Source organism: Schizosaccharomyces pombe (assembly GCF_000002945.2).
Source record: "Schizosaccharomyces pombe strain 972h- genome assembly, chromosome: III".
NCBI lineage: Eukaryota > Fungi > Ascomycota > Schizosaccharomycetes > Schizosaccharomycetales > Schizosaccharomycetaceae > Schizosaccharomyces > Schizosaccharomyces pombe.
The window spans coordinates 412271-438713 of record NC_003421.2 but is presented as its reverse complement, the minus strand read 5'-3'; the positions used below and the strand labels follow the sequence as shown (position 1 = coordinate 438713).

General features: G+C 35.9%; 9 protein-coding genes, 14 long non-coding RNA genes and 1 pseudogene across 24 annotated transcripts; 11 read left to right on the top strand and 13 right to left on the bottom strand.

Moving 5' to 3' along the window:
* Positions 1–49: 49 nt before the first annotated feature.
* SPOM_SPNCRNA.6849 lies at positions 50–982 on the bottom strand. The gene has a single exon (NR_196191.1). It is a non-coding gene; the product is annotated as a non-coding RNA (long non-coding RNA).
* Positions 195–2910, top strand: rix1 (ribosome biogenesis protein Rix1). Its single transcript, NM_001022813.3, has one exon. The coding sequence runs from the start codon at positions 291–293 to the stop codon at positions 2775–2777; it is 2487 nt and encodes an 828-aa protein (NP_587820.1). The 5' UTR covers positions 195–290; the 3' UTR covers positions 2778–2910.
* Positions 1402–4830, bottom strand: SPOM_SPNCRNA.1138. Its single transcript, NR_149990.1, has one exon. It is a non-coding gene; the product is annotated as a non-coding RNA (long non-coding RNA).
* alp16 (gamma tubulin complex GCP6 subunit Alp16) lies at positions 3928–6450 on the top strand. The gene has a single exon (NM_001022812.3). The coding sequence runs from the start codon at positions 4040–4042 to the stop codon at positions 6317–6319; it is 2280 nt and encodes a 759-aa protein (NP_587819.1). The 5' UTR covers positions 3928–4039; the 3' UTR covers positions 6320–6450.
* Positions 5978–6436, bottom strand: SPOM_SPNCRNA.6848. Its single transcript, NR_196190.1, has one exon. It is a non-coding gene; the product is annotated as a non-coding RNA (long non-coding RNA).
* Positions 6444–8299, bottom strand: SPOM_SPCC306.11 (uncharacterized protein). The gene has a single exon (NM_001022811.3). The coding sequence runs from the start codon at positions 7924–7926 to the stop codon at positions 7075–7077; it is 852 nt and encodes a 283-aa protein (NP_587818.1). The 5' UTR covers positions 7927–8299; the 3' UTR covers positions 6444–7074.
* On the top strand, positions 6818–9388 carry SPOM_SPNCRNA.6847. The gene has a single exon (NR_196189.1). It is a non-coding gene; the product is annotated as a non-coding RNA (long non-coding RNA).
* A 562-nt stretch (positions 9389–9950) lies between these two features.
* Positions 9951–11269, bottom strand: wtf8 (annotated as a pseudogene). The gene is made up of 6 exons: positions 11131–11269; positions 10717–10962; positions 10424–10667; positions 10187–10378; positions 10084–10146; positions 9951–10033 (listed from the first exon to the last, which is right to left on the bottom strand). Coding segments are annotated over exons 1-6 (967 nt in total).
* SPOM_SPNCRNA.6846 lies at positions 10420–10862 on the top strand. The gene has a single exon (NR_196188.1). It is a non-coding gene; the product is annotated as a non-coding RNA (long non-coding RNA).
* A 433-nt stretch (positions 11270–11702) lies between the features above and the next one.
* On the top strand, positions 11703–12225 carry SPOM_SPNCRNA.6845. The gene has a single exon (NR_196187.1). It is a non-coding gene; the product is annotated as a non-coding RNA (long non-coding RNA).
* Positions 12226–12351: 126 nt separating this feature from the next.
* Positions 12352–14962, top strand: cap1 (adenylyl cyclase-associated protein Cap1). Its single transcript, NM_001022810.3, has 2 exons — positions 12352–12496; positions 12571–14962. The coding sequence occupies exons 1-2, from the start codon at positions 12438–12440 to the stop codon at positions 14165–14167; spliced, it is 1656 nt and encodes a 551-aa protein (NP_587817.1). The 5' UTR covers positions 12352–12437; the 3' UTR covers positions 14168–14962.
* SPOM_SPNCRNA.6844 lies at positions 13524–14304 on the bottom strand. Its single transcript, NR_196186.1, has one exon. It is a non-coding gene; the product is annotated as a non-coding RNA (long non-coding RNA).
* On the bottom strand, positions 14314–14890 carry SPOM_SPNCRNA.6843. The gene has a single exon (NR_196185.1). It is a non-coding gene; the product is annotated as a non-coding RNA (long non-coding RNA).
* Positions 14963–15123: 161 nt separating the features above from the next.
* SPOM_SPNCRNA.6842 lies at positions 15124–15424 on the bottom strand. The gene has a single exon (NR_196184.1). It is a non-coding gene; the product is annotated as a non-coding RNA (long non-coding RNA).
* Positions 15293–17068, top strand: mdh1 (malate dehydrogenase). Its single transcript, NM_001355877.2, has 2 exons — positions 15293–15404; positions 15828–17068. The coding sequence occupies exon 2, from the start codon at positions 15986–15988 to the stop codon at positions 17009–17011; it is 1026 nt and encodes a 341-aa protein (NP_001342887.1). The 5' UTR covers positions 15293–15404; positions 15828–15985; the 3' UTR covers positions 17012–17068.
* Positions 15889–16869, bottom strand: SPOM_SPNCRNA.6841. The gene has a single exon (NR_196183.1). It is a non-coding gene; the product is annotated as a non-coding RNA (long non-coding RNA).
* Positions 17069–17543: 475 nt separating the features above from the next.
* Positions 17544–19085, top strand: SPOM_SPCC306.07C (U3 snoRNP-associated Cic1/Utp30 family protein). Its single transcript, NM_001022808.3, has 3 exons — positions 17544–17641; positions 17702–17835; positions 18057–19085. The coding sequence occupies exons 1-3, from the start codon at positions 17579–17581 to the stop codon at positions 18712–18714; spliced, it is 855 nt and encodes a 284-aa protein (NP_587815.1). The 5' UTR covers positions 17544–17578; the 3' UTR covers positions 18715–19085.
* On the bottom strand, positions 18015–19222 carry SPOM_SPNCRNA.6840. Its single transcript, NR_196182.1, has one exon. It is a non-coding gene; the product is annotated as a non-coding RNA (long non-coding RNA).
* Positions 19173–20709, top strand: big1 (family protein BIG1). The gene is made up of 2 exons (NM_001022807.3): positions 19173–19332; positions 19395–20709. Exons 1-2 carry the CDS (start codon positions 19241–19243, stop codon positions 20236–20238), a joined length of 936 nt encoding a protein of 311 aa, NP_587814.1. The 5' UTR covers positions 19173–19240; the 3' UTR covers positions 20239–20709.
* SPOM_SPNCRNA.6839 lies at positions 19373–20261 on the bottom strand. Its single transcript, NR_196181.1, has one exon. It is a non-coding gene; the product is annotated as a non-coding RNA (long non-coding RNA).
* A 337-nt stretch (positions 20710–21046) lies between the features above and the next one.
* Positions 21047–22557, top strand: ins1 (INSIG domain protein). Its single transcript, NM_001022806.3, has 3 exons — positions 21047–21709; positions 21935–22098; positions 22182–22557. Exons 1-3 carry the CDS (start codon positions 21137–21139, stop codon positions 22288–22290), a joined length of 846 nt encoding a protein of 281 aa, NP_587813.1. The 5' UTR covers positions 21047–21136; the 3' UTR covers positions 22291–22557.
* On the bottom strand, positions 21916–22607 carry SPOM_SPNCRNA.6838. The gene has a single exon (NR_196180.1). It is a non-coding gene; the product is annotated as a non-coding RNA (long non-coding RNA).
* A 159-nt stretch (positions 22608–22766) lies between these two features.
* set1 (histone H3-K4 methyltransferase Set1) lies at positions 22767–26421 on the top strand. Its single transcript, NM_001022805.3, has one exon. It carries the CDS (start codon positions 23187–23189, stop codon positions 25947–25949), a length of 2763 nt encoding a protein of 920 aa, NP_587812.1. The 5' UTR covers positions 22767–23186; the 3' UTR covers positions 25950–26421.
* On the bottom strand, positions 25335–25946 carry SPOM_SPNCRNA.6837. Its single transcript, NR_196179.1, has one exon. It is a non-coding gene; the product is annotated as a non-coding RNA (long non-coding RNA).
* Positions 26422–26443: the final 22 nt, after the last annotated feature.

The window sequence follows — 26443 nt, the reverse complement described above, 5'->3', positions numbered from 1 at the left end:
TTTCAAGAAGTTCATAAAATCACTTTGCTATCTGAATTTTTTTGTAGACTTAAGCTTTGAGGTAATTTACATTCCTTGGTCATTATAAAATACTAATATTGAGTTAAACATTCTCAAGTTTAAAAGGATTTTACTTCTCAAAAATTTTTAACCTTTTCTCCCTAGCAAGACTTTCCTTAACGCACGAGTAGTTCAGAACCTACACCACAAGCTCGAGATTTAGCAAGTAATTTCTTTAAGAAAACGGAAATATTGTTTTTTTGTTACTCCGTTGAATAAAGAAATCTTAGATGAGTGATTTATTAGAACGTGGCTCTCTTCCTCTTGTGAAATCTTGGTTGGCAATAACTTTTGCGAATGAAGAAGACTTACCATTTCAGGTGCCTCAAATAGCGGACATACTGGTACATCAAAAATGTATCGAAAGATTAGGAACGAGTGAAAATGCTCTTTCCGTTCGCAAGAATTGGTGCACGAGTTTAACAAAAATGTTACAATCAAAAGACTTTCGTATTCGCTGGTCAGCTATTATTCTCATTCACTGCACTATTTCTCAAAGTTGGGATTGCTTAGTAGAGCATGGAGCTACTTGGGCAAAACTTTTAATTGCTTTGTTAAACCGACCAGAAACTCCTAAAACATTGGAGATTGCCATGATAACCGTATCAAAAATGTTTAGCTCTACTGTAGGAAGACCAGCAGTTACAAGAGAATTGGTGACTCCTAATTTACCCACATTTGTGAATAATTGCTTACGAATCGCCGAATCTGGGAAGTGTCTTTGTACTGTTTGTTCTTGTTTGTATCAAGGGATCATCTCGCATTCACCTACCTTTCGTCCATTTGTTTCCTCAATAAGGAATATTTGCATTAAAATTTTAGATGGGGAAGAAGTAGTCCCTTCTTCATTACAGAAGAAAGCAGCTGTTCTTTATGCTTCGTTGTATCGATGTGTGGGGAAAGGAAATTTTGAAGACTATTGGAAGCAAAGTATTATTTCAATCCTAAAGGAATATCATCTTACTTTGGATTTTTTGTTTCAATTTGTTATAGAACCGCAAACATACCCAACTCGTGAAGAGAATTTGATGTTTCCAAAACTCAAAGGCCACTACGAAGAAACTTATCAGAAAGCTTTACACAGATGCAGAACTCTAAACTTGATTTTAATTTCTTTTTTAAGTACAAAGACGGATAAAATCGTTTTGCTTCCCATAAATGCTTTGAAGGATTTAATTCAACGTGTTTATACTGTACAACTTTCATTGCCTGTTAAAAGCGTAGAAAGTTCAGTTCAAGCTTTGCTATTCATGGTCCTTCCTCATTTGCATACGCTAGTTAATGAGTTAACCTTAAAGCTTTTTGTGGTAATTCCTCCAGCTATCATTCTTTCATTTGATTCTTACCTGGATTCATTAAATGATTGTTTACTTTCTGAGTCAACACATACTGGGGTTTTATGCTCTTCTTTAAAGTTACTTTCAAAGTTTTTGGATGTGACACATATGAATGTCCCTCTTTCAAAATACGAAAATATTGTAACGCTGGTATTAGAATATCTTGCTAATTCCTCTAAAGGTTTAGCATCCAAATCCATAGAGTTCTCTAAAAATCGTGGGCATTCTCAAAAAAAGCGAAAAACACTTTCTGAAAGTCAAGCAGGAGATACACTTATGAGTTCGGAAGAGTCTCATCAGCTTTATGATTCAGATGTCATGGATTGTTGTTTTTCTTTTTTAGCATCCATTTTGACTCATTCAATAGCATTACCACGTTTATTACGGACCAAAATAGATCTTTGCACCTTGCAGATATCTTTGTCTAACCCTACCTCAACAGTTTTGATATCTATGCATAATTTACTCCTTGCGTCAATTTTATCACCGGGAGATTCACAAGCAGTGATAGTACCTCATGCAATACGTATAATTTCTGGTCCATTAGGGCTTGTACATCCAGATCCTCTGGTCGCTTCACACGCAAGGTCATCGATGCAAACAATAGAATCGCTGATTCATCCTAGGTTCCCACCTTTGCAAAAACATCTTTCACCAAGCGAATTTGAAAATACGTTTGAGTCAAGATTTGAGCCTGTTTCTCTTGAAAACCAATCGCATATTTCTCCACCCCAGGTGGATTCTCAATCAGAGTATAAAGAAAGTAGTATTTTGGCTCCATCAAATCCTCCCTTTGAAACAGAGTCGATTACAGATTCCACTGAAATTGAAGGGATCAAAGAGTCTTTTGCATCTACAGATACAGGCTTACAGAATAATTCTACAGCTACCTCCGAGAACAAAAGAAGCGAATCAGAGCTGACTATGTCTAATGTTCTTTCTAATGAGGGTGACAGAAATGAAGAAGGTAGTGAAATCAACTCTTCTCAACCTTCAACTATTAATCACGGGACTGATCACATTAACATTGTTTCGGAAAACAAGGAAACAACTGTTTCACTGTTGCATGGAGATGTTGAGGTTGAGGAGACTACAAATGTTGCATTAAACAATTCTCAGGACACTGAAACCAAATTTACTGCTATAGACGTTGACTTTGTTGACCGACCTACTAGTGTAGTTTCAAGCCAAATTGAAAACATAAATGGTGATGAAAATGGAAACACAACTTCTTCAGTCGTCGAAACTTTTGAAAAAACAACGGATGTCGTAGATGAGAAAACGACTTCTATTAATGTGGAAGGAAACGGAGAAGATGATGAGGAGGAAGACAATATCTCTTTGCCAAGTATAAACTTGGAATCTGATAGTGATAGTTAGTCTTAATTTATAAAAAGGATTTGGGGGTACTGAATGTTTATTTTAAATTCTATTTCTAGATAAGTAGGTTGTCATTTAATCCAAGCTGATTTTTATAAAGTCCTGTATGTATTATCGTCATGGCAAAAAAGGTACATCAAGCTGATATTTGGAGGTTAAAATCAATTGATTTTGACCTCCAGAATACATTGCTTATGTGTTCTCCTTTTTAATTAGCTAAATTTTCCAGTAATACAAAGTACAAAGTCTTGTGTTATCCGCAAAAATTTTTAATTAATCATTTTTATACCATTGGTGTCACAAAAATCCCGATTATTTTAGAGTTAGACTGTCGTTTATGTTTTTTGAGAAAGAATTAAAACAACTTATCTAGTCTAGTGTTTAAAAGAATTTTATACTGTTTCATTAAGAATAATGAAGATATCCCTTTCCAAAGGCAAAAGAAAAGTCGATAACTATATAATGCAAGCTTCTAAACAAACTTGAATTAGTGATTGCAACATTTCTTTTGCCAACAATATTTAAATCCTTCATTGCTTGACACATGGTTTTATGAGAAAAATTAAGAAAGAACATTAAGTACTTCAAATAAATTTGTTGAAGGATCCAAAATTCTCCAAATAGACTTTTTTTATATGAAGATACCATTCATTCAGCTTTGACTCGCATGCGAGCTCTCTGGACAATAAACGATCAAGCCAGCGAGGTATACTGTAACCATAATATCACGAATAGTACAATAAACTTTTTTTTAAAAAAATCTAAATGTACTAACCAGAGAAGCATAAAAGAGCTCTTATAGTTCCATAAAGGATACGTTTTATCCACATAGCACTCTCTTAAAATTAAATGCTGGAATGTCGTTTTGGATAGATTATGCAATTGTGCAATAGTAATTCCTTAACAACTGATAGTTTTTGTTCAATTTATCATTCTGTTTTATTCATCCTGGATACCTTTAACTCCATGTCAGTATTTTCTGTTGTACGGCCACGAGAGTACGGATTTTTGAATTGGTTTCAATGTTAGGATCAATTACTAACGTTCCATTTCTTAGTTTAAGAGACGCATACTTCATTCACATCTTCTAATCCTGACTGTTCTAGATAAGAAGTCATCTTAATTCGCTACGTTAACAACATTATACATTAACTACACACATATTGCCAAATTTTAGTAATTCATAACAAGAGTGTTTTCCAGTAAAGGAGTTGGATCTTGAAATGTACCACTAAAATAGATGATTTTGAAATAAAAATGGAATGGATGGAATTATGAAAAACGACTTGTTATGGTTCGGCAACCACGTTTTCGACCTTACGCCAAATTCATTTGATTCTGATTTTGTCGAGCAGCTTTCGAAATTTGAGGGAAAAGAAGGATTGAAGAGGAAGTTATTTGACTCCTCGGAATACTTTCAAAACTTTTCATTTCAAGTAAACGATGATCTGTTGGGAAAAGATGTCATTCTCGATATTTCAAATCAACAACTAACACCCGCTGTGCCTGGGTGTGAGACATCATCCAATTCCAAACTCATAAGCGCATCTAAGGAAATTACTTCAGAAAGAAAAAGAGCTAAATCCTCAGTGTCCCCCTCTTATCTTACAGATTCATCACCCAGCGATTTATCTGTCGAAAACAAAGTTCTGCTAACATGCCCTAGCTGGGATGGAGAAAATTTTAAAAATTTAGAAGCTAGATCTCCATTCATATCTGAAGCGCCTTCTCGGGTATATGATTATTTTCTTCATAATCAGGATTGGAGTCCGAAACCATTATTTTCTGCACTGCAAGTTTACCCTTTAGCAACTATTTTCAATTGCGTGGCTGGTTTACCACAAGGATTTGAAAGCACAGTGTTTCCATGGAACAAAACCTCAAGCACATTTGAACTCGATCCGACCATCTCCGTTTCAGGAATGTCCGATGAATGTTTTGCTAGTATCGTCCAGAAATTTTCTGCAATTGGGGGTTTAATAAAAAAAGCTTTAAATGAATTCTCTTTATACAAGACCAACATTTCTTTTTATTTATCAAATTTCATTGTGAATGGTGTCTTGCAGTATCGAAAGGAGTTTCAGCGTTGGCTTCGTCTTTATGAGTTCCGTAGATTCGGTCTGATTGGTTTAAGTAACTTTGTTAATTCTTTTTCTTCATTCTTTGAGTTAATTTCACACTTCTTAATAAAATCGGCTCAAAACCTAAAAGGAGATTCCTTGTTAGATTTTCTTTTTGATTATGCGCGTTCATGTCAGAATACCATATCTTACCCCATTGCCCTACAGTGCTTGATATATTGCTCAAATCCCTACTTCAAAAGGCTTGAGCTTGCTTTAAAAGTTTCTTGTGCGTATGGTCACATTGATTCTTCATTGTTCTTATCACTTCCCCGTTTTTTTCCTTCTGAACTTTGTGTAAGCATTGAACAGTGTATTCAATTTTTGTCATTAATAAGGGAACAAAAAGAAATATTTAATAAAAACAACAAAGAATTTATTAACCCTTTGAACATTCGGTTCGCATATTCTTTCAACGACATAAATCAAGCTTGTGTAATAGAGGAGCGCTGCAACTTTTCTTCGCTTTCTTTTGGTAATTTGGAACAAACTTCCGTCAATAATGACAGTGAAGAATTTGAAACGCTGCTTGCTAAAATGAACATGACTCCAGATTTCAACGATAATTTATTACAACTTAAATTTACAGATGATGTGCGCAACGTCTGTCCGCTTAACTTGAATGTTTGCTGCTGTATTGCTGAGCCAATACAATCTTTTATTCTCAGTTTCTTACGTTCGACATATAAAGTTTTAAAAAACGATTTTCAGGTGTTTGATCTTTTAAATTTTTTTCATTCCACTTTTCTTTTTCAAAATTATGAATTCTCTGATAATGTCATTTCTCTGTTAAAATCAAGAAGGCTTGATAAATCTGACCGTAATGAGTTGGCTGAGGACTTGAACTCTGATGACAGATATAATTTTATTTCTCGATTGAAAAAATTCATTTTTATGGAAAAAGAAAAAAATGGGTTGAGCAGGTCTTTATCTAAGAGTATAACTTTTACATTGGATTCTGCGAGCGTTAGTGAATTTGAGGATGTGTACCCTGATTTACAATTCCAATGCCAAGTAATAGGTGCTTTACGGATATTATTTACTGATAACTCTTTAAATTATTATTCGAAAACTTTTTCTTACGTTTTACATCTCTTTCAAGCTCAATCAGACTTTGAATCATCTGTCGAATTGAAAGATCGTTCTATAGTAACAAAAACAACTATTATGTCATGGTCTAAGTATCAAGGCACGAAAGAATCTCTTTTTCAGTTTCTTTCAATATACATTCCAGAGTGTATGTTGCCTTTTACGAAATTACTGAAATCCATATATTCTCCTGACTGTCCTACGAACATACAAAATTCTGCAATTAAAAATGCGGCTTCAGTTCACGAGCAGTGCACTAAAGCAATTTATCAAAAGGTCAAAGAGTTGTTTGATACCATGAAACTCTGGGAGTCATCCATCAAAGTGTCATAACAAAAAACCAGATCCGGATGACGGATTTTTACGAGTGTAAACATGCTAATCTCACCTTTAAGTTTGAAGAATATACGATTTTACAGCAGAAAAAAATTTATAAGCACAACACTTACAGAAAATTCCTTGCATAAAATGATAAAGAATGTAAAGAAGTATTTGGATAAATTCATGAGTAAAGTATTTACTAGAGATATATCTTAATCTAAGTTTAAACAACCTGTGCCAAACAAAAGGAAATTAATTTAACAAAGAAAGGGATGAAGAATTAAAAGGAATCAAAATAGAAATGAACAGTCAAGCTTATGATTGATTGTTTGAAGATCAAACATATCAAGGTAAAGTGCCATGATCACAGGAAAATACGCAATGTAGTTTAGTAAGTTATTTTGGTGCAAAAATATATGCGCTTTAATGGTGGAACATACCAGTATGTCCCACTTAATTTGCTCGTTCAAAAAATGCATGCAAAAAAAAAAAAAAAGATACAAATCTGTAAATACCTCACGCAAATATAAGAGTGCAAATAAAGACATGTTGAGAAAAGAGTAGAGGCAAAAGCCAAAAGATAAAAATCTTACTGGACGCCTATCACTTTGGTGAAGTTGAGGGTAAACGGACAAGGAATGCATGAAAAAGGAAGGAGGTAAGTGATAATTTAATGTTAGCAAGGAAGACATGCAAGTAAGGAACAAGTGCCCATGTTCCTTATTTTAGATTTTTTTTAAAGAAAAAGGGAATCTATGCGAAATCCTTTACCACAAGAAGGCATTGTCACGGTAGTTAAAGACACTGGTAATGTTTGGATTTATTTTGGAAGTAGTGTTAACAATAACATGGTCATCGGCAACAGGGATACGACTGTCGTTGGTATATACACAAATACCTTGACCTTTATAGCCAATATTACGGCAAGTAGCACCACCAAATGGAGTGCGCAAAGCAGAGTTACAATTAACGGGGTATTGGGTGCCATTGAAGCAAGTGTTAACCAAGTAAGGGTAATCCGTATTACACAAAGTCATGTTGCAAGACCAATCCATTGAGGAATCACGAGTGAATAAGATGGGTTGATCAACAATGTTGGTATAGCTTAAAGATATACCGGAAGAACGCTTGCTGTGAGTGCTCGTACTTCCCGAACTAACGGAAGTGGTCACGTTGATAACATTTGCATTGTCAAAGTTGGAAGAATTAGCGCTAGTGGAGTAGTTGGAGGATCCGATCTGACAAAGACCGCGAGTTAGTCCGTAGGAAGAATTGGTTTCAACACATGCGGAACCACGACCCTTGGGATAACCAAGCACAGTAGGGCAGTTCAAGAGAACAGTGCTATGATTAGCGCAAATGGCAATTACATCGGGTGAAACACAAAGGTTGGAGCCACTTACATGGCAATATGTACCTTCCGAAATATTATAATAGGAGGTAGAAGCTATAGCAGAACTCAAGTCAGGAAATGTGTCAGTTGCACGCTTATATAAAGAAATCTCACGCCTTTTACAAGCAGGAGCACCTGGTATGCCACAAAGCTTGATGGACGAGACATAGGAGAACGAGCAAAGGAAAAAGATGGCCGAAATCGCAAAAGAGGCAAATGCAAACATTTTTTTTATAAAATTAAAATGTGAGAGTACGTAAAGTAATTTTTGGAGACGATAATTTTGAGAACGGAAAATGCAATTGAAAATAGGGGGAAATAATGGAACGAAAGGGATATCAGATGAATAGAAAATGTAAGGACGATAAGAATATATGGAATAAAAATGTAGAGACGATGAAGTCTTTTTGGATCGATTAAAAAGGAGGAAAGATGAACAATGATAATAAACTCAACTACTTCAAGGAGCTTTGTCAAACTGAAGCACCCAAACACTGGGACGACGTTTTACAAAGTAACTTAAGAGAAGGAAGACAAACGATGTAAACAAAAGATGTTTTCAAGTGGAAAACAGCCAAAATGCAAAGACCAGATTTTATAGCAAACCGCAATGGGGAAGCAGATCGATGTTTATATATACGAGTTTAGCCTCGTTCGTTAGACGATCCTGACATCATTTGTTTACAGTGGCAAGCTGGAGAAGCAGCCAATCAGCGTTGAGAATGTTCATCGCAACCAGCCTGCGTCACCGTGTAAATAAACAAACTCGGAGGGCAACCAGCCTAATGTCAACAAAACAATTCAGATGGCTGGCAATATGTTCAAAGGTGGCCGGATTGAACTGAATATAGCAAATGTAGAAAAGAAACATCATGAAAACATGATAAAGTATCTCAATATTATTATTATTCAGTCTCACTAGTTAGTTGGGCATTATGGACAAAGAGCTTTGATCATCGCAACTCACTCCAATTAACAAGTGTAAGTGAATAGTCGCGATACAAGTGCATCGATTCAAATCCATTCATTCAGCTGCTCATCAAAACAAAAGGCGGGACAATTGTGATGTGGTGTTAAAATTCTTGAGGATGTATGTGAATATGGCATACTAACTACCTGCCCCCTAGATATTCAGCTACACTCTCTTCATGAATGTTTGGAAGTGAGGCTGGCGCCGCAATTAAACTAACTACAATTTCTTTCTTCATAGATTAGGATAGTAAAAGACTTGGAACTATATTTATATATTAAATATTTATTATTTATTAATTTTTGAAAGGATAATGTGTGAGCAACATAGTTGTTTTCGAATAGCAGGAATTTCAAATTACCCATATAGAAGACATCCAGTATTGAAAAAGGTAGAAACAAAAAATGAGTTGGAAATCAATTAATACATCAACTATGGTTAAGTATTTGGTTTAACGGACGCTGTAAAATTTTGCCTTTCAGAGGATATATTTCAACTAGTAGGGGAAAAAAGAAGTTCCTTGCTTCAGTAAATTTATAAAATCCACTGGAGCTTTTTTACAAACAAATTTTCATTATCTACAATTGAAACTGCAATTTGGAAAGATTGCACGTAAAAAAAAAAAGGAAAGAACATGCAAGAGTTTCAATTGTAACACCCTTCTGCAATAATCGGCCAATGTTGTCGATAAGATATAAAGGCTTTAAACAACCAACCACTGTATGTTACAACCTTGTGCATTTTGTTTCTTATCTTAATAACCTTCCAGATGTAAACATTCGCATTCATCCACCTAAATTGAATCCTAACGCTAACTAATTTATTAATATCCCCAGGCAAAAAAAGTGGATCATTAACAAGAATAGGAAACATCAGGAAAAGCTGATAATATGATCTAAAATCAGTTTGCTCAAATATTTGATCCAAATCATAAATGCAATATGAAAGAGCACGGCGAGTTTTTTTATTGCAATAGTTAAATGTAACAACCAGTAAGCAAACTCTTTTTTTTGAATAATAAAACCATTATTGTAAACTTCATAAATCGCTTTCATAATGTATGTTAACCAACATCGCGAATCATTTCAAGCGATGCATTGGTTTGACAATTTATAGTAATTGGAAGAATGAGTTAAGCATATATTCCATAAACTTATAGTGAAAGAGGATGATTAAAGAAAGTTGGTGCTAATTTTTTAAAAAACGCCGCAGCTTCTCTGCATTGGTGATTTTGGTAAAGAGGTTTTCCAACTGTAGCGACAACTACATTAATAAAGCAATTAGACTTCGCTTTCGGCCTCCGTTTCTTCCAAGGGAATGTCATTATTATCGTTGGCACCTCCAATCGCATTTGCTATACCTCCTAGTCGGGTAAGTAAAAAATCATTCATACAGTTGGTTGAATACACATACCTAGGAAAGAAGCTATACCATTCCTGATAAATTTGGGCATCCTTTTGAGAGCACCTGGACATTCTGATACGGTTAGAATAAATTACAGGAATATTGAACAAACCCATTTCGTAAAAGAAAAGAAAATTGCCTATAACAAAGAGTGAAGTGGCTTCAATTTCGTAGCCTGTCCCGTCGATATGTTTATCAAATGAATGCATCAAACCTTTCTGTACAATAACGACACAACTTTGTACACCCAGCATTTGAAACAAACCAAAAAGCATATGCTTGAGTGTCCAAAATGGAAGACGAACTGCGTGTTAGCGGTCAGTAATGGTAACTCCATAACTTCACATACCATATAGTAAAAATAAAAGTAAAGCAGCTGAAATACTGCATGTAGAACAGATGAGAGCCTTGTATAAGTTCAGGTTACCGAATTTGGCGCGAAGAAAAAGTGTATAGCAAATGACTACCCATAATAGCCAAATTATTACTACCCATTTTTCCCTTGAGTTGTACAAGCCGACCGCAGTTACCTTTACACATTGTGCCAAGAAATTTACAGTTACTTTAACTGCCTTGGCCCTTTTCATAGAAGTCTAATGAGTTAGTGACTGAAGGTAAGATTAACCCCATTGTCTCACTTACAAGTCAAGAATATTAAAGCCAAAGTGCAAACAAGACACCAAAATCCAAATAACGTCCATTCCGCTGCACCATAATTTTTAAAGAAAGCGTCTTTATACTTTAGATAACAAACTGCTAGAGCATTGAGTAGAACGATTGGAGTGAATGATATTAGTAGTTTAATCAAAAAAGGGGAAGAATCATCTGTCGTCCCGGAAGAATGGTTTTCTCTATGTATGTTAGGAGGATTGCTTACACGTGCGTAATCTGTTTAAATTAATATGATTGAAATACTTTAGTAAAGAAAGTGCATGTATCAAAGTGTGTGCATGCATGGCCGACTATAAACAATGATCACATCCAAGTTATTTTACAGCAATGGCAAGTTTCAACTTTCAATTGAGTAATTCCTTTCTTATTATTTACAATTCTTACCTGAATATGGAGGTAATGCGCCCTCTTCCTCTGAATTATATTCTGGAAGCAGGCCTTTTTCCAAATCGATTTCATGATCTGTCTTCAATTCATCTTCTTCATCTAGAGGACTTTTCAAGGAAGTGTAATTATTCTTCATTTCATCAAGATAATTCTTTATTTAATAAAACACATGCGCGAATTAATTGCTGTGATTGCGACAAACGAAACAGCGAAATCAAGAATATTCACTCTGGAGTTCAGTTCCCGCCGCTCAACATAAATAAATGAGCAATACTCGTTTCAAAGCAAACTGTTTTTTCAATAATAGCAAGTGAAAAGTAGAATTCCAAAACTCATTTTCAAAATGCAATTGCTTCTGACACATTTATTTTGTCACTGCCCTTTTTATTCACCCCAACTTAGCTTTCCTTAAACGTTATAGGGTTCAAGACATTAACGCAGTACAGCAAAATTACAAATGCGTGTGTACCGCCTTATTTGCCAGCAGCCATTTAAATTAATAAATAAAAGTATGATTAATGTAAAATGACTTAGTAAAATCAATTTACTCCTAAATTATAAATCAACATAATTTTCAACGTTGTTTTGCTAGGTCTTATTTGCCAATACTGTACAGGCAATGTTATTATAGTCGTTTAAATAACTGCATTCCTTCACTTTCATCGTAAACAAATTCTTTTTAAAAAATTGAGGCATTAACATTTCAACAATGAGACTATACTTAGAGTAAGCATAGGGATATGTAGGAAAAGGATTGAACTTCGTCAAAAGTTTAGCGACTGTAAACAGCACGTCAAAAATTAAAAGCTCAGCAACGGCATCGCTGCTTCTCTTTTCCAATCTTTTAACTCAGAAAGCGTATATAGTTTCGATTGCACAACAGACGAAGCTGCCAGATTAAAAACCTTACCTCGATAATCTCTGGACTCATCTCAGCAGAGGTTCGGTGCATTTAATAATTACATTTTTTTTGGCTAAAGTAAGGTGCAGCGCGAATATGGAATTATTTTTTTATGTTAAGTATTTATGTTTGTTCACAGCCAAGACACGATCATTGCCAGTAGCTCTTCTAGCTTCAAAAGAGGGAAATAGTTATCGTTTTTTCAATTTTTTATATAATAAAAACGCTAGTTTATACTACAGCTGAAAAGGTTAAGTCGCTTTTTTCGATACCGAGTTTCATATTGCTTAAGCCGGCTCTATGTTCCTTCGTCCTCCATCCACCACCACACTTACTATATTTGTTGCGTTGCATTATAAAAATCACTTAACCTCCGCTAAACACATTTTCTTTTCGTCTAACCATGTCGGATATGATCAATATACGTGAAACAGGCTACAATTTTACCACGATTCTCAAACGGTATGTAATTGCATTAAACTGCTAAAAGAGTAATAGTCTTTAATTGATTATGCATCTAACATTTACTCATATAGACTGGAAGCGGCAACTTCTCGTTTGGAGGATCTTGTGGAAAGTGGTCATAAGCCTCTTCCCAACATGCATCGTCCTTCTAGAGATTCAAACAGTCAAACCCACAACATATCCTTCAACATTGGTACTCCAACGGCCCCAACCGTGTCGACTGGTAGTCCTGCTGTCGCATCATTACATGATCAAGTTGCGGCTGCTATCAGTCCTCGGAACAGAAGTCTTACATCCACCTCTGCCGTTGAAGCGGTTCCTGCTTCCATTTCCGCCTACGATGAATTTTGTTCCAAGTATTTATCTAAATACATGGAATTGAGTAAAAAAATTGGTGGTTTGATTGCCGAACAAAGTGAACACGTCGAGAAGGCTTTTAACCTTTTACGTCAGGTTTTGAGCGTCGCTTTGAAAGCCCAGAAACCCGACATGGATTCCCCGGAACTCTTGGAATTCCTCAAGCCTATCCAATCTGAACTGCTCACTATTACCAATATTCGAGATGAACACCGCACCGCCCCCGAGTTCAATCAACTTTCTACCGTCATGAGTGGAATTAGTATTTTGGGCTGGGTCACAGTTGAGCCCACTCCATTATCCTTTATGTCTGAAATGAAAGATTCGTCCCAATTCTACGCCAACCGTGTAATGAAAGAGTTTAAAGGTAAAGATGACTTGCAAATCGAATGGGTTCGTTCTTACCTTACTCTGTTGACTGAATTGATTACATACGTCAAGACCCACTTCAAAACCGGTCTCACCTGGTCTACTAAACAGGATGCAGTACCCTTGAAAACGGCTTTGGCAAACTTGTCTGCTTCGAAAACTCAGGCACCATCTTCTGGCGATTCTGCAAACGGCGGCTTGCCTCCACCACCACCACCACCTCCTCCATCTAATGATTTTTGGAAGGATAGCAACGAGCCCGCACCTGCTGATAATAAAGGTGATATGGGAGCGGTGTTTGCCGAAATTAATAAAGGCGAGGGAATTACATCCGGACTTCGTAAGGTGGATAAGAGTGAAATGACCCACAAAAATCCGAATTTACGTAAAACGGGACCCACTCCTGGTCCTAAGCCTAAAATCAAAAGCTCTGCTCCTTCTAAGCCAGCGGAAACTGCTCCCGTTAAACCACCTCGCATTGAGTTGGAAAATACTAAGTGGTTTGTTGAAAACCAAGTCGACAATCACAGTATAGTCTTGGATTCTGTGGAGCTCAACCACTCAGTGCAAATTTTCGGTTGCTCCAATTGCACAATTATAATTAAAGGAAAGTTAAACACCGTTTCCATGAGCAACTGTAAACGTACTAGCGTTGTAGTAGATACTTTAGTGGCCGCTTTTGATATTGCTAAGTGTTCCAATTTTGGCTGCCAAGTTATGAATCACGTTCCAATGATTGTTATCGACCAATGCGATGGAGGTTCCATCTATTTGAGCAAATCTTCGTTGTCGTCCGAAGTTGTCACTAGTAAATCAACAAGCTTGAACATCAACGTCCCCAACGAAGAGGGAGATTATGCTGAACGTGCTGTTCCCGAGCAGATCAAGCACAAGGTGAATGAAAAGGGAGAGCTTGTCTCTGAGATTGTACGTCACGAATAAGTTTTTCTCAGAGAGCTTTTTCAAGCTATATTCCTAACGGTTTCATAGTAAAGATTTAAGTTGATTTGTCTAGAGCTTTTTATTCATCTTCATCTTTTTCTTTTACTGCTACTAACGACACACTTTGCTCGATGTTTTGTAAAATTGATCAATCAAATCTTCGGCTTATTTCAGAGATACAAATATTTGTTTTCCCTTCGCTTTCGACTTTCCGATGCGATTTACCTTTTGCCCAAATATCCCTTGGACTCAATGTGTACTTCCCCACATACATCTTTATATTGAATGGGATCGGATAATGCGCGGGAAAAGTTGTTGTCCGTACCACGAATTGCTACGTTGACTTTATGATATATGCGTGCATGCATACATACGAATAGTGGTTATTTTACGAGTTAAACGATATAGAAGCTTAAATTTAGTGATTGTTTGTGTGCAAATAGAATTTATGGATGACAATGATAAGGCTGTTGTATATGACGCTTCCTCATTTCTTTTTCCCTGTTGATTTTAACTCGAAAGGATTTTAAGTGTCTTCCGTTCGCCAATTGAATTCATCATCATCTTCTTTTTGTTTTTGTTTTTCAGTCTAAACAAATCCTCTAGCTAAGGTATCATTTTCTCGATTGCTGTTTTGCTCATGTTATGTTTTTATGAAAAAAAGCCATGCTGTTCAATAAAAGAGGAAAGGAAGATTTTGGAAGTTTTATAGTTGAATGAGTTCATCTATAAATATATACATATATACATATATATAATATACAAAATATTTTTTCTTTGAGGCTTGAACTATAACTTTACAACTGTCACTTTCATTCTTACATTGTACAGCTGCCTGTATAATCTGTTTCCATTGTAGAGTTGAAATAGTACAGTAGCTTTTCTTTCTGCCAAATATTTACAGTAGTGTAGCAAGAAGCCACTATACGAGTTTTAGGAATTTATTCCGCATTGCTTTGCACTGTCCTGCGGTTTGCTATTTTAGCCAGTCGTCGTTCTTGACAAATCGGCGTTCGATCTTTAATGCCCGTTGAGATCGATTGCGTAATGCTACAACCTTATATTGAGTGTAAGCACTACCCCACAATTCGTATATATACTGTACCAACTCACTGTGTGATTCTCAACTTCAACATATCTTCCAAATAGTCAACGTATAATCAACAAAGCTCGGGACCTTGCCTAAAAGTATCTAAAACGACTTCCAAAAGCGTACCTCGAACTTGTTAAGTTTAAGGTAAGTAAAAGTGAGTATGCAAAACGATCAAGTTACATCCCAATTTGCCAGAAAAAATATTTTAAAAATGAATAAACCGACGTAAATACTACTCTTGAGACCTTTTTATACACACGAAAGTCGATATTTTTTTTGGAAAAAAGTCTTGACATAAACAGCTACGCCAGTCTTTATGTACCGTACCCGTTTCTCCGAGGTCACTAGGTACAGGACTTTCTGAAGGAATATTTTATAAGAGATGCTATACGCATATGCTTTTTTATGCTTAGAATCGGCATGAGGAGTTTGTTTGTAACCAGGATGTCGAGTAGCTTTGCTTTGCTAGTCAGTCCGTATAAACGTTATGGTGTAGGATGCGGCTACTCATGTTTGCATATATATACATATTTTATTTTCAACAAATTTTTCTAACTTTTGATATAGTGTCTAGTATCTTCTGAAGAAAAGAAGAATCAACCTTTCAACTGGACATTTTCTATTGAAATTTCTTTTACCCCCCTCTCTGTCTCACACACACTCTCTCTATTTTTTTTAAATACCCGTGTTCTCTACTTTGCTTTGCGAATTTGTACCTTTCAAAGATGTTTGCCAAAGTAGCTTTCAAAAACTTTACTCCCCTTAAGAGTATCGCTCCCCGTTCTTTTTCTACGACCTCCAGTCGCGCATTCAAAGTAGCCGTTTTGGGTGCTGGAGGAGGTATTGGCCAGCCTTTGTCAATGCTTTTAAAACTGAACGATAAGGTTAGTGAATTGGCCTTGTTCGATATTAGGGGAGCTCCTGGCGTTGCTGCCGATATTGGACATATCAATACCACTTCCAATGTTGTTGGCTATGCTCCTGATGACAAGGGACTTGAAAAAGCCTTGAACGGTGCTGATGTGGTCATTATTCCTGCTGGTGTTCCCCGTAAGCCCGGAATGACTCGTGATGATCTCTTTGCTACTAACGCATCGATTGTGCGGGACCTTGCTTTTGCAGCAGGTGAAACTTGTCCCGAAGCCAAATATCTCGTTGTCACTAACCCCGTAAACTCTACTGTGCCCATCTTTAAAAAGGCTTTAGAACGTGTTGGCGTTCATCAACCCAAACATTTGTTTGGTGTCACCACACTTGACTCTGTTCGTGCCAGCCGTTTCACCTCTCAAGTCACTAATGGCAAGGCAGAACTTCTTCATATTCCTGTTGTTGGCGGTCATTCCGGTGCGACCATCGTACCTTTGTTGTCCCAAGGCGGTGTTGAATTGACTGGTGAAAAGCGTGACGCACTTATTCACCGTATCCAATTTGGTGGTGATGAGGTTGTAAAGGCGAAGGCTGGTGCTGGAAGTGCGACCTTGTCTATGGCCTATGCCGGTGCTCGTATGGCCTCCTCCGTACTCCGTGCTTTGGCTGGTGAGTCTGGCGTTGAGGAATGCACCTTTGTGGAGTCCCCTCTGTACAAGGATCAAGGAATTGATTTCTTTGCCTCTCGTGTAACTTTGGGTAAGGATGGGGTTGACACCATTCACCCTGTTGGTAAAATCAATGATTATGAGGAGAGCCTTCTTAAGGTAGCTTTGGGTGAGCTGAAAAAGAGCATTACGAAGGGTGAGCAATTTGTAGCATAATCTTTTATGAATAACAGAAATGATATGATATTCTTTATGAATGTTTGTTTTCTCTTGCTTCTTTCGTGTGTGTTATTTCTTTTACTTTAGTCAAAAAGTAATCTGTATACTGCATTCATAGTGTAGGTATGAATGTAAAAATTATGTTACAAGGTTTCCTTTTATATGTGCGGTTGTATAGAAATTTCATATCTATTGAATTCCGTTTTTACAGTCGAATAGATGAGGGTTTTCAATATGCGGAGTTTTGCGAAAAGCGATGATTCAAATTTACAATAACCACTAAAAGAAAATTGTTAAACAAGTAATAGATAATAAGTTTTCCATTCATTCGACATTTGCGGTTCTTGAGTTGTTGGCCTTATTTATCTAGTATCGTTTCAAAGCCATCAATTTAATAAGGCCATGGCATATAAGACAGAACAATTGTTCTTTGATTAATTCTTTACAAACTAAACTTTGATAATGATATGCTACAGAACTTTCAATAGCATTGTAATATTAACTTCTCTGACCAACCCAAGTTGAACTTGCAAAAAGCCATCCATTACTTACATCTTAATAGAAATGGCGATTACAAGTGAAAAAAAGAAAAATTTAAAGTCATTGGATAAAATTGACATAAAATTAGTAAGAAATTTTTTTTTTAATTTCAAATTATCGTGCAATTTACTTACAAATAATCAATAGCTAGAGAAAACAATTAGAGCCCTGCTGCAGCACATTCGATCCTCTGATAAACCTATTGAAAAAGAAAAGGTTTATATTCAGGTTAATACATTCCAACCCGTTGAGAAAGAGTCGCTTAGAAGACCATCAAAAGTGTAAGTGAGCATTAATGATGAATTAAGTTTCCTGAAGTAATAAGATCAACAATAAAATTTTTGTTCTTATAATTACTTAAAACCTTAAGCTTCTACTGCTTGTGCAGAAATAAAGAGGTATTACGGTTTTGTTGATTTGCTAATAAATCAAGCTTGTTGTAACATTCATAGAATCGATGCGTGTTCTTCATTAAAATTATAAGGTACTAACTATTTTACAGATTCCTTCCGCACAGGATAATGCATGTAACAGATGCTTGTTTGATTGTGAAAGATTCACAGCAGACATATCAAGATCTGGTGGAGCAACAAGGGCTTGACGAAGTCATTACAAAAGTACTTAGCATCCCGAGATTGAAATTAAAGTATAAAACAATCCGAGAAAAATGTGAGCTACGAGACTCTCACAACCTTTTTTTGGTTGATGATCGTGTATTAAAATACATCCCCCTATTGATGGGGAAAGTTTTTGAACAGAAAAAAATTAAGCCATTTCCTATTTCTGTTTTACAAAAGAAAGAGACTTTGCGTAATCAAGTTGCTCGTTGTCTTCATTCTACTTATCTTAAGTTATCTGCCGGCACTAGTCATACCATTCTCTGTGGTTTGGCCACTCAAACCAATGAACAATTGTTGGAGAATATTACGACTGTATTGAAGTGTCTGCTAACTAATTTCATTCCGAAAGGGTGGTCTGCAATTGATAATGTTGCGATTAAAACAGCTGACAGTGCCTCTCTGCCAATTTGGACTAGTGACACCAATCTTGCTGCTCATAAAAGACACATTGTGCACATTCAAGATGCAAGACCTCTTAAGAAAAGTGAACTGCGTGCTCAAAAACGGGGTTCTTCTGGAGAAGGCAAAGGGAATAAGTGAAACTGACTTTCGCTTTCCTAAATTGAAAAAAAAAAGTATTTTAAAATAATTACCATTTTTCTACTAAGGCTAGAAGAAAGAGTTTTGACAATGTATTTATAAACACCATTTGACTTTGCCTGTTTCAAATTTCTGATACATTTCTTTCCTTCGATGTTAATTAGTTATGTGAAAAAGCTTTGAGTGGCTGAAAGCAAAAGGGATTTACAAGGGCACGTCTTTTATAAACGGGTATTTTGGACTGAGTAATAAATAAGGGTTTTTGTGTATAACAAGTGTCATGGACTATTGTCATGATTTTGGAACAAAATCTACACCGTCTTGTGTTTTGTAGTATTATTTTTTTCTCGTAAATAACATGTTATATTTACATAATCTATCTGCTTATATGTAGCTTGTTCATTCAGAAGGATTTTAGTACCTTTAGATACTGAAAGTAGTATATAGAGCTATTCTCTACCACTCCAACGCTCAAGCAATTGACAACATCCAAACTTGTCCAAAGTAAAGAAAATTTAGTGTCAAAATGTTTTCTTGGAGTATTTTATTTATAGTTTGCTTTTCTTTAGTATCAGCATTTAAAGATACTTCGCCGATTTTCTTATTTTCTACGAACTCGTATGTCCTGCATCCATCGATGGCATTATACTGTGTAAATTATTTAATCTAACTAAAAACAGCAAACTCCCCAAATCATCCGATGATTCTTCAATATCCACTTGCCCTATGATGTTTTTTGACGCCGCAATTGAGGCACTTTCGACATGCAATACAGCTACCTTAATTATACATCAACCAGGCCTTGAGGTTAATGATTTTCAGTTGGGAGCTTTTAAACATTTAAAGCGTGTTTCTTTGCAATCACCCTATAGCTTACTTCTTCCTTATTCCAAGGAGTCTTTGGACTCACAAGAGTTGGTGCATTCGGCAAAGCAAAACTGCGACGTTGAGGTAGTTTACTTGGGTGGATCCTTTAATGCTTTTCCTCCTCTTCAAAATGATCGCATAACTGTTGTTTACATGAATGAACTGTCAAATGAAAGTTATCATAGAAGTGCACAATTAATGGAATTGGATGAAATGTTCTACAACTTACAATCTACCTTGGAACAAGATGCTCAGTGGAATGTAATTATAGCCTCTTCTCCTTTGAATAACTCAGATTTTGAAGGATTTAAGGTTGATGCTAACGAAGAAGAGGCCAATGCTGAATTTGTAATTCAAACGCTAGGTGGTCTCAACTCAGGGAAGAGTGCTCTTCAACACGGCCAATTGGCTTCTTTACCTGATCAAAATGAGGGATCACAAACCACGCTTGCTATGCACCAAACAAGGAAGCACCCTGTCACCGACAATGGTGCGACGGGACTGTTTACCGAATATCAATTTTTTACTCCTGGTTTGTACATGGGTTATTTGGCATTGGCTGTATTGGTTCCAACTTTGTTTATTTCTTGCCGTTTACTTTCCTCTATTCAAATCAGCTATCACGCTTTTGATAGTCCTCGACGCAAACAGTTATAAACCTCTTCTTAAGGTGAATAAGCTGAAGAAGTTTCAATTTATTTCTTTCTTTCATAATTGATACATCTCACACTTAATTTAGAAGAAAATTATTGTCATAAATGGTTCTTGATAAGTATAGTTTGGTGACATTTTTACCTTTCAGCGCAATTCCTTAGGTGTCCAAATGGTTAGAATGATCTTTGTTTTTTAATATATTGAAGTCTATTAAATAGTTTTTTGGACTGAAGAATTTATTTCTTGTGATGAGACAAACTTTATAACCATAATATTGTTTTTTCTTTATGATGATTCTCTACGGAAGGTGAAAGTTGTTGGCATCATGTAGTCAGCATAACTTTGTTTTGCTTTTTGTATTCTATTCAATTAATATTTTTGTTTTGCGGTTTTAAAAATAGTAGATGAATTTGCTATACTTTGAATAAACTAGAGAAACCACTTTAGGCATACAGACTCAATTATGAAATTTCCTTAATTATTTAAAGCAATTTCTTCGTGGCTGATTGTTTCGTAGAATGAGTGTTTGCGAGAGTTTTTTCCTTGGATATTTTCGTTATTAGTTAACATTGTCATTACTTATGGCATGCATCTTCAAGTGATCAAAGCACAATATACCTTAACAATAAGAGTAATATGGATGCAGAAAAGTTTTGAGTATATTTCTATAATTTAGAAAGGTCAAATTCACATATAAAAGTGATTGTAAATATTTATTCATTTCAGATCTCTCTTACTTGAGATCTTTGTTACTCAAAATTGTTACTTGTCACTGGGCTATGCGTGTTTTGTGCAATGTCTCGATTCTGCCAAGTACCTAAACGTAAAGATTGATTCTTCTCCATCCATTTAGTCAGTTTCACAAGGATCTCTACAGAAAGGTGCCGTAAGCTTGAATAAAATGAGCAGAAAAGAGATTTACGAACCCCGTCCGCGCTACCCAGATGGTTATAATGGAAATCGAGCGGTCAAGAAGTCCTTGTCGGTACTTTCTTTGGACAATATGAAATCGACACTATCAGGGCTTTTTGCTCCACTTAAATTAGATGAAGAGCAGGCAGAAGATGATGAATCCCTGAGTAGTTATGAAGATTACGCGTCTAGACAGATCGATGATGATTTAAAGAAACAGAGAAAGAAAGGGATAACATTTATAGACTATTCATCTTTAATAACTTTTTTTTGTAAGCTTTGTGTTATATTTGGATTAGGGTTTGTGTTTACTTATTTGGCTGAACAAATTGTGCAAGATGCAAAGCTACCACTTCTGACGGTCAATCTCAAAAGTTGGAAATTTGAGCCCCCATGGCCTGCAATTTTTGGCTTCGTTGCTGTCATACTTGGACTCTCTTATCGACGTATGGATACGAAGTATCCTTTGGGAGCTGCCCCTTTACGCCCTTCACAATCGTCTAAATGGCAATGGATTTCTCGGTATCTTGCTGCTTTCGCTACATTGCTACTTTCTATGAAGGTAAGTTTTACATTATACGAGGCGTTCCTTTAAATAAAAAAGTGAAATATATATGCAAGATGTATGGAGTTACAGCAATTATCTATGCGTAACGACTTCTTGATATAGTTTATTCATCACCATAAATAAGTTGTGCTGTTTTCTGAGAATTTAAGTTTGATAGTAAACCCTCTTTGCCAATGCTTACTATGCATCGTGAATATACTCTTGCTAACTTATCTCTAGAAATTACTATTTATTTCGAATTCACACTCCATTGTTGCACTCGTTGCGAGTTCTGCTAGCATTTGGTATATATTTGATCGCTCAAGAAACGGTATTATTTTGTCGACAATTACTTCTGTGTTGGGGAGTATCTTATATTATAATTTGGTTGATACCTCAAAAATGTATGTTAGTTGTTATCCATCAACTGCCTACCAAAGGCTGCTCCAGTATTTTCAAACATTCGTTTATCAGCTAACAAATTTAGTGAGTTAAATGGAGTTGAATTCCCTGAAATTCAGTTTCGTTTATGGATTCCTATGATACTTTTCTCCGCTTCTACGATTGTTGGTAACGCTGGTCGTCTACTATTTTAATTTATTCTCTAGGAGTTGGTTGTTTGTGCTTTACGTTCTCTTTTTAGCCTTAGACTTCATTATCCAAAACAACCGGGTTAAACTTGTTTTGCTAAATGTTTTCCTACTTCGCATCTGGGCACTTATTTGGTTTTTCTGTATTCGATTATCCTTTTGTACCTTCTCGTCTCATTCATCGTTGTGTGCGAATCGGTTTTCTATCATGTACCAACAATCTTTTCATGTTAGTATTTTCTATTATGATTCCTAATATTCCTCATGTAGTTTATAATTATGTCTTTGTTCTAAAACATTCATCTACAAGTTTTCCTTTCTCAAGCCATTTATTCTTGCTTCTCTTCAGCAACATTGGTAGTGTAATATGCAACGGTATCTTTGGATAACGATTTTACTAAATTTCGCTATAAGAGCTACTGTGGCGCGTAATATGAATTGGCCTACCTTACACAAACATCCACAGAGATCCTATAAACTTTGTGTTTGGCCAAACGGATGTTTGACAGAGCTTTTTTACTTGTTATTAGCCTTATGAACGTATTTATTTGAAGACTGATCAAGTTTTACTTGAGTTTTTGAATATTGTTATAATTTACAAAGTAACGTCGCGCGACATACTTTTCCAATTATAAGCTGAATTACGGTTCAAATACTTTACAATAGAAAGCTCTTCATCCCGGCGATATTATTTCTTTTTACATAACGTTTTTTTTTTCATAATTTGTCAAGGCTCATTATTGGAATAAATTACACTTATCGAGTTGTTACCAAATTTTTGATTTTGATTTAGTGCACAGGTTTTTAATATCTCTTGATTTTTTTTTTTTTTTACTTTATAGCTCTTTTTTGTTTTGATCGAATGCCTGGGATTTGCTACTTGGATTCAATATTAATCAGCCATGGATTTTAATACCTCTACGCGGTCGAAATCTCAACCCGTTCAAAGGAATAATTACAAAGTTTTATACGATCCAGAATTAGGAATCAAGGAGAACCTTGGTCGCAAAATTATATATCGGTTTAATGGTGTTTCAAAACCACCTTTAGTAGTTCGCGACCCTAGACTTAAAAATCCAATATATGCCCGCGGTATTCCTAAAAGTGGAAGGCCATTTTTAAAATCTTTGCAAACTATAAATTATGACTACAATGAGAATTCATTAGGTCCAGAACCTCCAACTCAGGTTTTTGTTTCTAACATCTCACCGCTCGTGACTTCTGAACAGCTCCGATATCATTTTAAATCATTTGGGGAAGTTTTCGATTTAGACTTAAAGTTAAACCCTTATACAGGTACTTCTTTAGGGTTGTGCTGTATATCTTTTGACAAGCGTAGTTCCATTTCTGTAGCAGCACATTCAGCGAAAATTGCTGTACAACAAGCAAATGGCTTGAGGTTTTCCGGTAAGCCTCTTTCAGTAGTCCTTGATCGGGATGGTTCATTATGCGAAGAAGCGTTCAAGAAAGCTTTAAATGCTGTTGAAAAGCAATTTCAAGAAGAAACTTTACAGAAACAGAGATTCGAGCGGGAAGATGAATCTTCGCGGCAAAAGTTATCTGCAGCTATGAATGAAGATATTCCTCCTTGGCGTCAACCATCGAAAAATTCACAAACATTGAGCAATGGAGACTTGCAACATTCTAAAGTTCAGAACGTGGACCAGAAATCAGGTTTTCTTACGTCAAGCGAGACTGATGTTCCAAAAAATATTAATGATTATATTTATTTACTAATTGACGATCGCTTTGTCCCTCCAGATCGTGTGTATTATACTGATATAAAGCATCATTTTCGAAAATTTTTGTATGAAAAGATATACATGAACAAAGACGGGTTTTATATAACTTTTAATAATTATCGCGAAGCGAGCAATTGTTACCGTGCGCTGGATCGTACATACGTACAAAATTGTCGCATAAAATTGAAATTTCATGACATTCCTTCACGTACAAAGGAAGATGGAAAAAAGAGCGCAGTACGAAGAGTTGTTTTACCTCCCGAGGAAGCGTACGCTGAAGCAACCTCAGTTGTGCTTAGAGATCTTGAGGCTGCTTTGTTACGTGATGTAAAAAGTAAAATAATTGGACCGGCAATCTTCAAATATCTTCATTCAATGCCTAAGCCTTCTGTTAAGGAAGAACTACAAGAAAATTTATTGGTTTCATCTACAAGTGTTCCTGATGTTCCTTTAAAAATTGAATCAACAGTCGGAAAGCTCCCCAGTCTTCCCAAATTTAAAAAACGAGTTGATTCCAGTAAAATGAATCTTTCAGCGGGTAGTAAAACGAAGTCGAAACTTCAAAGAAGACGTAGAAGAAGGCACGAAGCTCGACCTTTACACTACCAGCTTAATCAAATGTATAACTCAAGCGCTTCTGAAGCCGAGTCTGATCAAGAACTTTTGTTATCTTCTGGAGACGAGCGTGTAGAAAGAGGGAAGATTGGCTCAATAAAGTCTGTGAAGTCTGACGAGGCGACTCCAGTTTTTTCTGATACATCTGATGAAAATGACAAATTCCATCGTTTTCGTACAAAATCTAAAATATCAAAGAAAAAATATGAAAAGATGGAAGTTGACTATACTTCGTCCAGCGAAACCGAATCAGATGCATCAATACTTTCTCCTAGTGCTGCGATTCCAAAATCAGGTAGCGCCATAAAAGATGAACTCATATCGCCTAAGAAAGAGATTGATGAAGTTTTAGCTTTAGCTCCCAAATGGCGTATTAATGAGTTTGATGAAACTGGAAGCGTTTATTATGGTGCACTTCCTTACAATTATCCAGAAGACGATGTACTTCTTGACTTGGATGGTCTACAGTACTTGGTAAAAAATGACGAAGATTACTCATATCTTCAAGAGGCACTCAAGGATGAACCCCTCATGGATATCAACGATCCCAATTTCTGGGCTTATGAACGCAAGTCATGTAAATTTAAGAATGGGGATGTTAAGTATGGAGATACGGCTATTCTTCCAGAACCTAAAGGTTATTTTCGCTCTAATACTAGCGGTTCTGCTAAAAGTGAGGGATACTATATTATTCCAACTACCGAAAAATCACTATATCTACCACTTCGTAATCGATCAACCATCGATACTATTAGTCATTCTACAAGCCGTATCACATCACGAATGAATCGTGTTAACAATAGAAGATTGGCTGCTGGAGTTGAAAAGTCTCAATTGCCAGCCGAAGCTGACTTGCTCAGATTCAATGCACTAAAGGCTCGTAAAAAGCAATTACATTTTGGCCCTAGTCGCATTCATACATTAGGGCTTTTTGCCATGGAAAACATTGATAAAAATGATATGGTCATAGAGTATATTGGAGAAATCATTCGACAACGGGTGGCTGATAATCGTGAAAAGAACTACGTTCGTGAAGGTATTGGAGACAGTTATTTGTTCCGTATTGACGAGGATGTTATCGTTGATGCTACAAAAAAGGGAAATATCGCGCGTTTCATCAATCATTCATGCGCTCCTAATTGTATAGCTAGGATTATTAGAGTTGAAGGGAAAAGAAAAATCGTAATTTATGCTGACAGGGATATTATGCATGGAGAGGAACTTACTTATGATTACAAGTTTCCGGAAGAAGCTGATAAGATTCCTTGTTTGTGTGGTGCTCCAACATGTCGTGGCTATTTAAACTAGACAATGATGCTCTTGGAGAATTGATGGTACATGAATATATGGGCAGCTGTACAATTATAATAGTTCGTTTAAAAAGCACGCATTATATCTGATGGTACACTAATGCTTTTTATTTTTTAATATAGAATAGAATCAATTTTCTGTCTTACATCGTCTGCATTTGATATTGGTTGAATATTTTGAGAGTCAGGATAAATGCGCATACCATTCAGTGGATTGCATTCAGGAGTGATTTAGAAGTAAAATGTTAAGAGATATACTGTCTTAGATATATCCATTTGCTCCACAATACTACGAAGTTCAAGTTTAAATAAACGAAAACGAAAAATAAAATTCTCTTAAAACTTGATAGCTACTGAATTTTAGGATCCAAACTTGATTTGGTATTACCTTGTTAATTTTATATGGAAGATTTATAATAATTGAAACTTCACAAAATTTGTAACAGAATAATAAACAAAAGACTTTTGACTTTGTAATCGGGAAGCCATCAA

What these genes read in the sequence shown, in the direction of transcription:
- rix1 (NM_001022813.3), top strand. Translation starts at nt 291, where the DNA reads ATGAGTGATTTATTAGAACGTGGCTCTCTTCCTCTTGTGAAATCTTGG.
- alp16 (NM_001022812.3), top strand. Translation starts at nt 4,040, where the DNA reads ATGGATGGAATTATGAAAAACGACTTGTTATGGTTCGGCAACCACGTT.
- SPOM_SPCC306.11 (NM_001022811.3), bottom strand. Translation starts at nt 7,926, where the DNA reads ATGTTTGCATTTGCCTCTTTTGCGATTTCGGCCATCTTTTTCCTTTGC.
- cap1 (NM_001022810.3), top strand. Translation starts at nt 12,438, where the DNA reads ATGTCGGATATGATCAATATACGTGAAACAGGCTACAATTTTACCACG. An exon ending in TTTACCACGATTCTCAAACG is followed by an intron (nt 12,497 to 12,570) that starts GTATGTAATTGC and finishes TTACTCATATAG; the next exon opens with ACTGGAAGCGGCAACTTCTC.
- mdh1 (NM_001355877.2), top strand. Translation starts at nt 15,986, where the DNA reads ATGTTTGCCAAAGTAGCTTTCAAAAACTTTACTCCCCTTAAGAGTATC.
- SPOM_SPCC306.07C (NM_001022808.3), top strand. Translation starts at nt 17,579, where the DNA reads ATGGCGATTACAAGTGAAAAAAAGAAAAATTTAAAGTCATTGGATAAA. An exon ending in ATAAAATTGACATAAAATTA is followed by an intron (nt 17,642 to 17,701) that starts GTAAGAAATTTT and finishes AATAATCAATAG; the next exon opens with CTAGAGAAAACAATTAGAGC. An exon ending in CTTAGAAGACCATCAAAAGT is followed by an intron (nt 17,836 to 18,056) that starts GTAAGTGAGCAT and finishes ACTATTTTACAG; the next exon opens with ATTCCTTCCGCACAGGATAA.
- big1 (NM_001022807.3), top strand. Translation starts at nt 19,241, where the DNA reads ATGTTTTCTTGGAGTATTTTATTTATAGTTTGCTTTTCTTTAGTATCA. An exon ending in TTCTTATTTTCTACGAACTC is followed by an intron (nt 19,333 to 19,394) that starts GTATGTCCTGCA and finishes AACTAAAAACAG; the next exon opens with CAAACTCCCCAAATCATCCG.
- ins1 (NM_001022806.3), top strand. Translation starts at nt 21,137, where the DNA reads ATGAGCAGAAAAGAGATTTACGAACCCCGTCCGCGCTACCCAGATGGT. An exon ending in CATTGCTACTTTCTATGAAG is followed by an intron (nt 21,710 to 21,934) that starts GTAAGTTTTACA and finishes ACTTATCTCTAG; the next exon opens with AAATTACTATTTATTTCGAA. An exon ending in TTGGTTGATACCTCAAAAAT is followed by an intron (nt 22,099 to 22,181) that starts GTATGTTAGTTG and finishes TAACAAATTTAG; the next exon opens with TGAGTTAAATGGAGTTGAAT.
- set1 (NM_001022805.3), top strand. Translation starts at nt 23,187, where the DNA reads ATGGATTTTAATACCTCTACGCGGTCGAAATCTCAACCCGTTCAAAGG.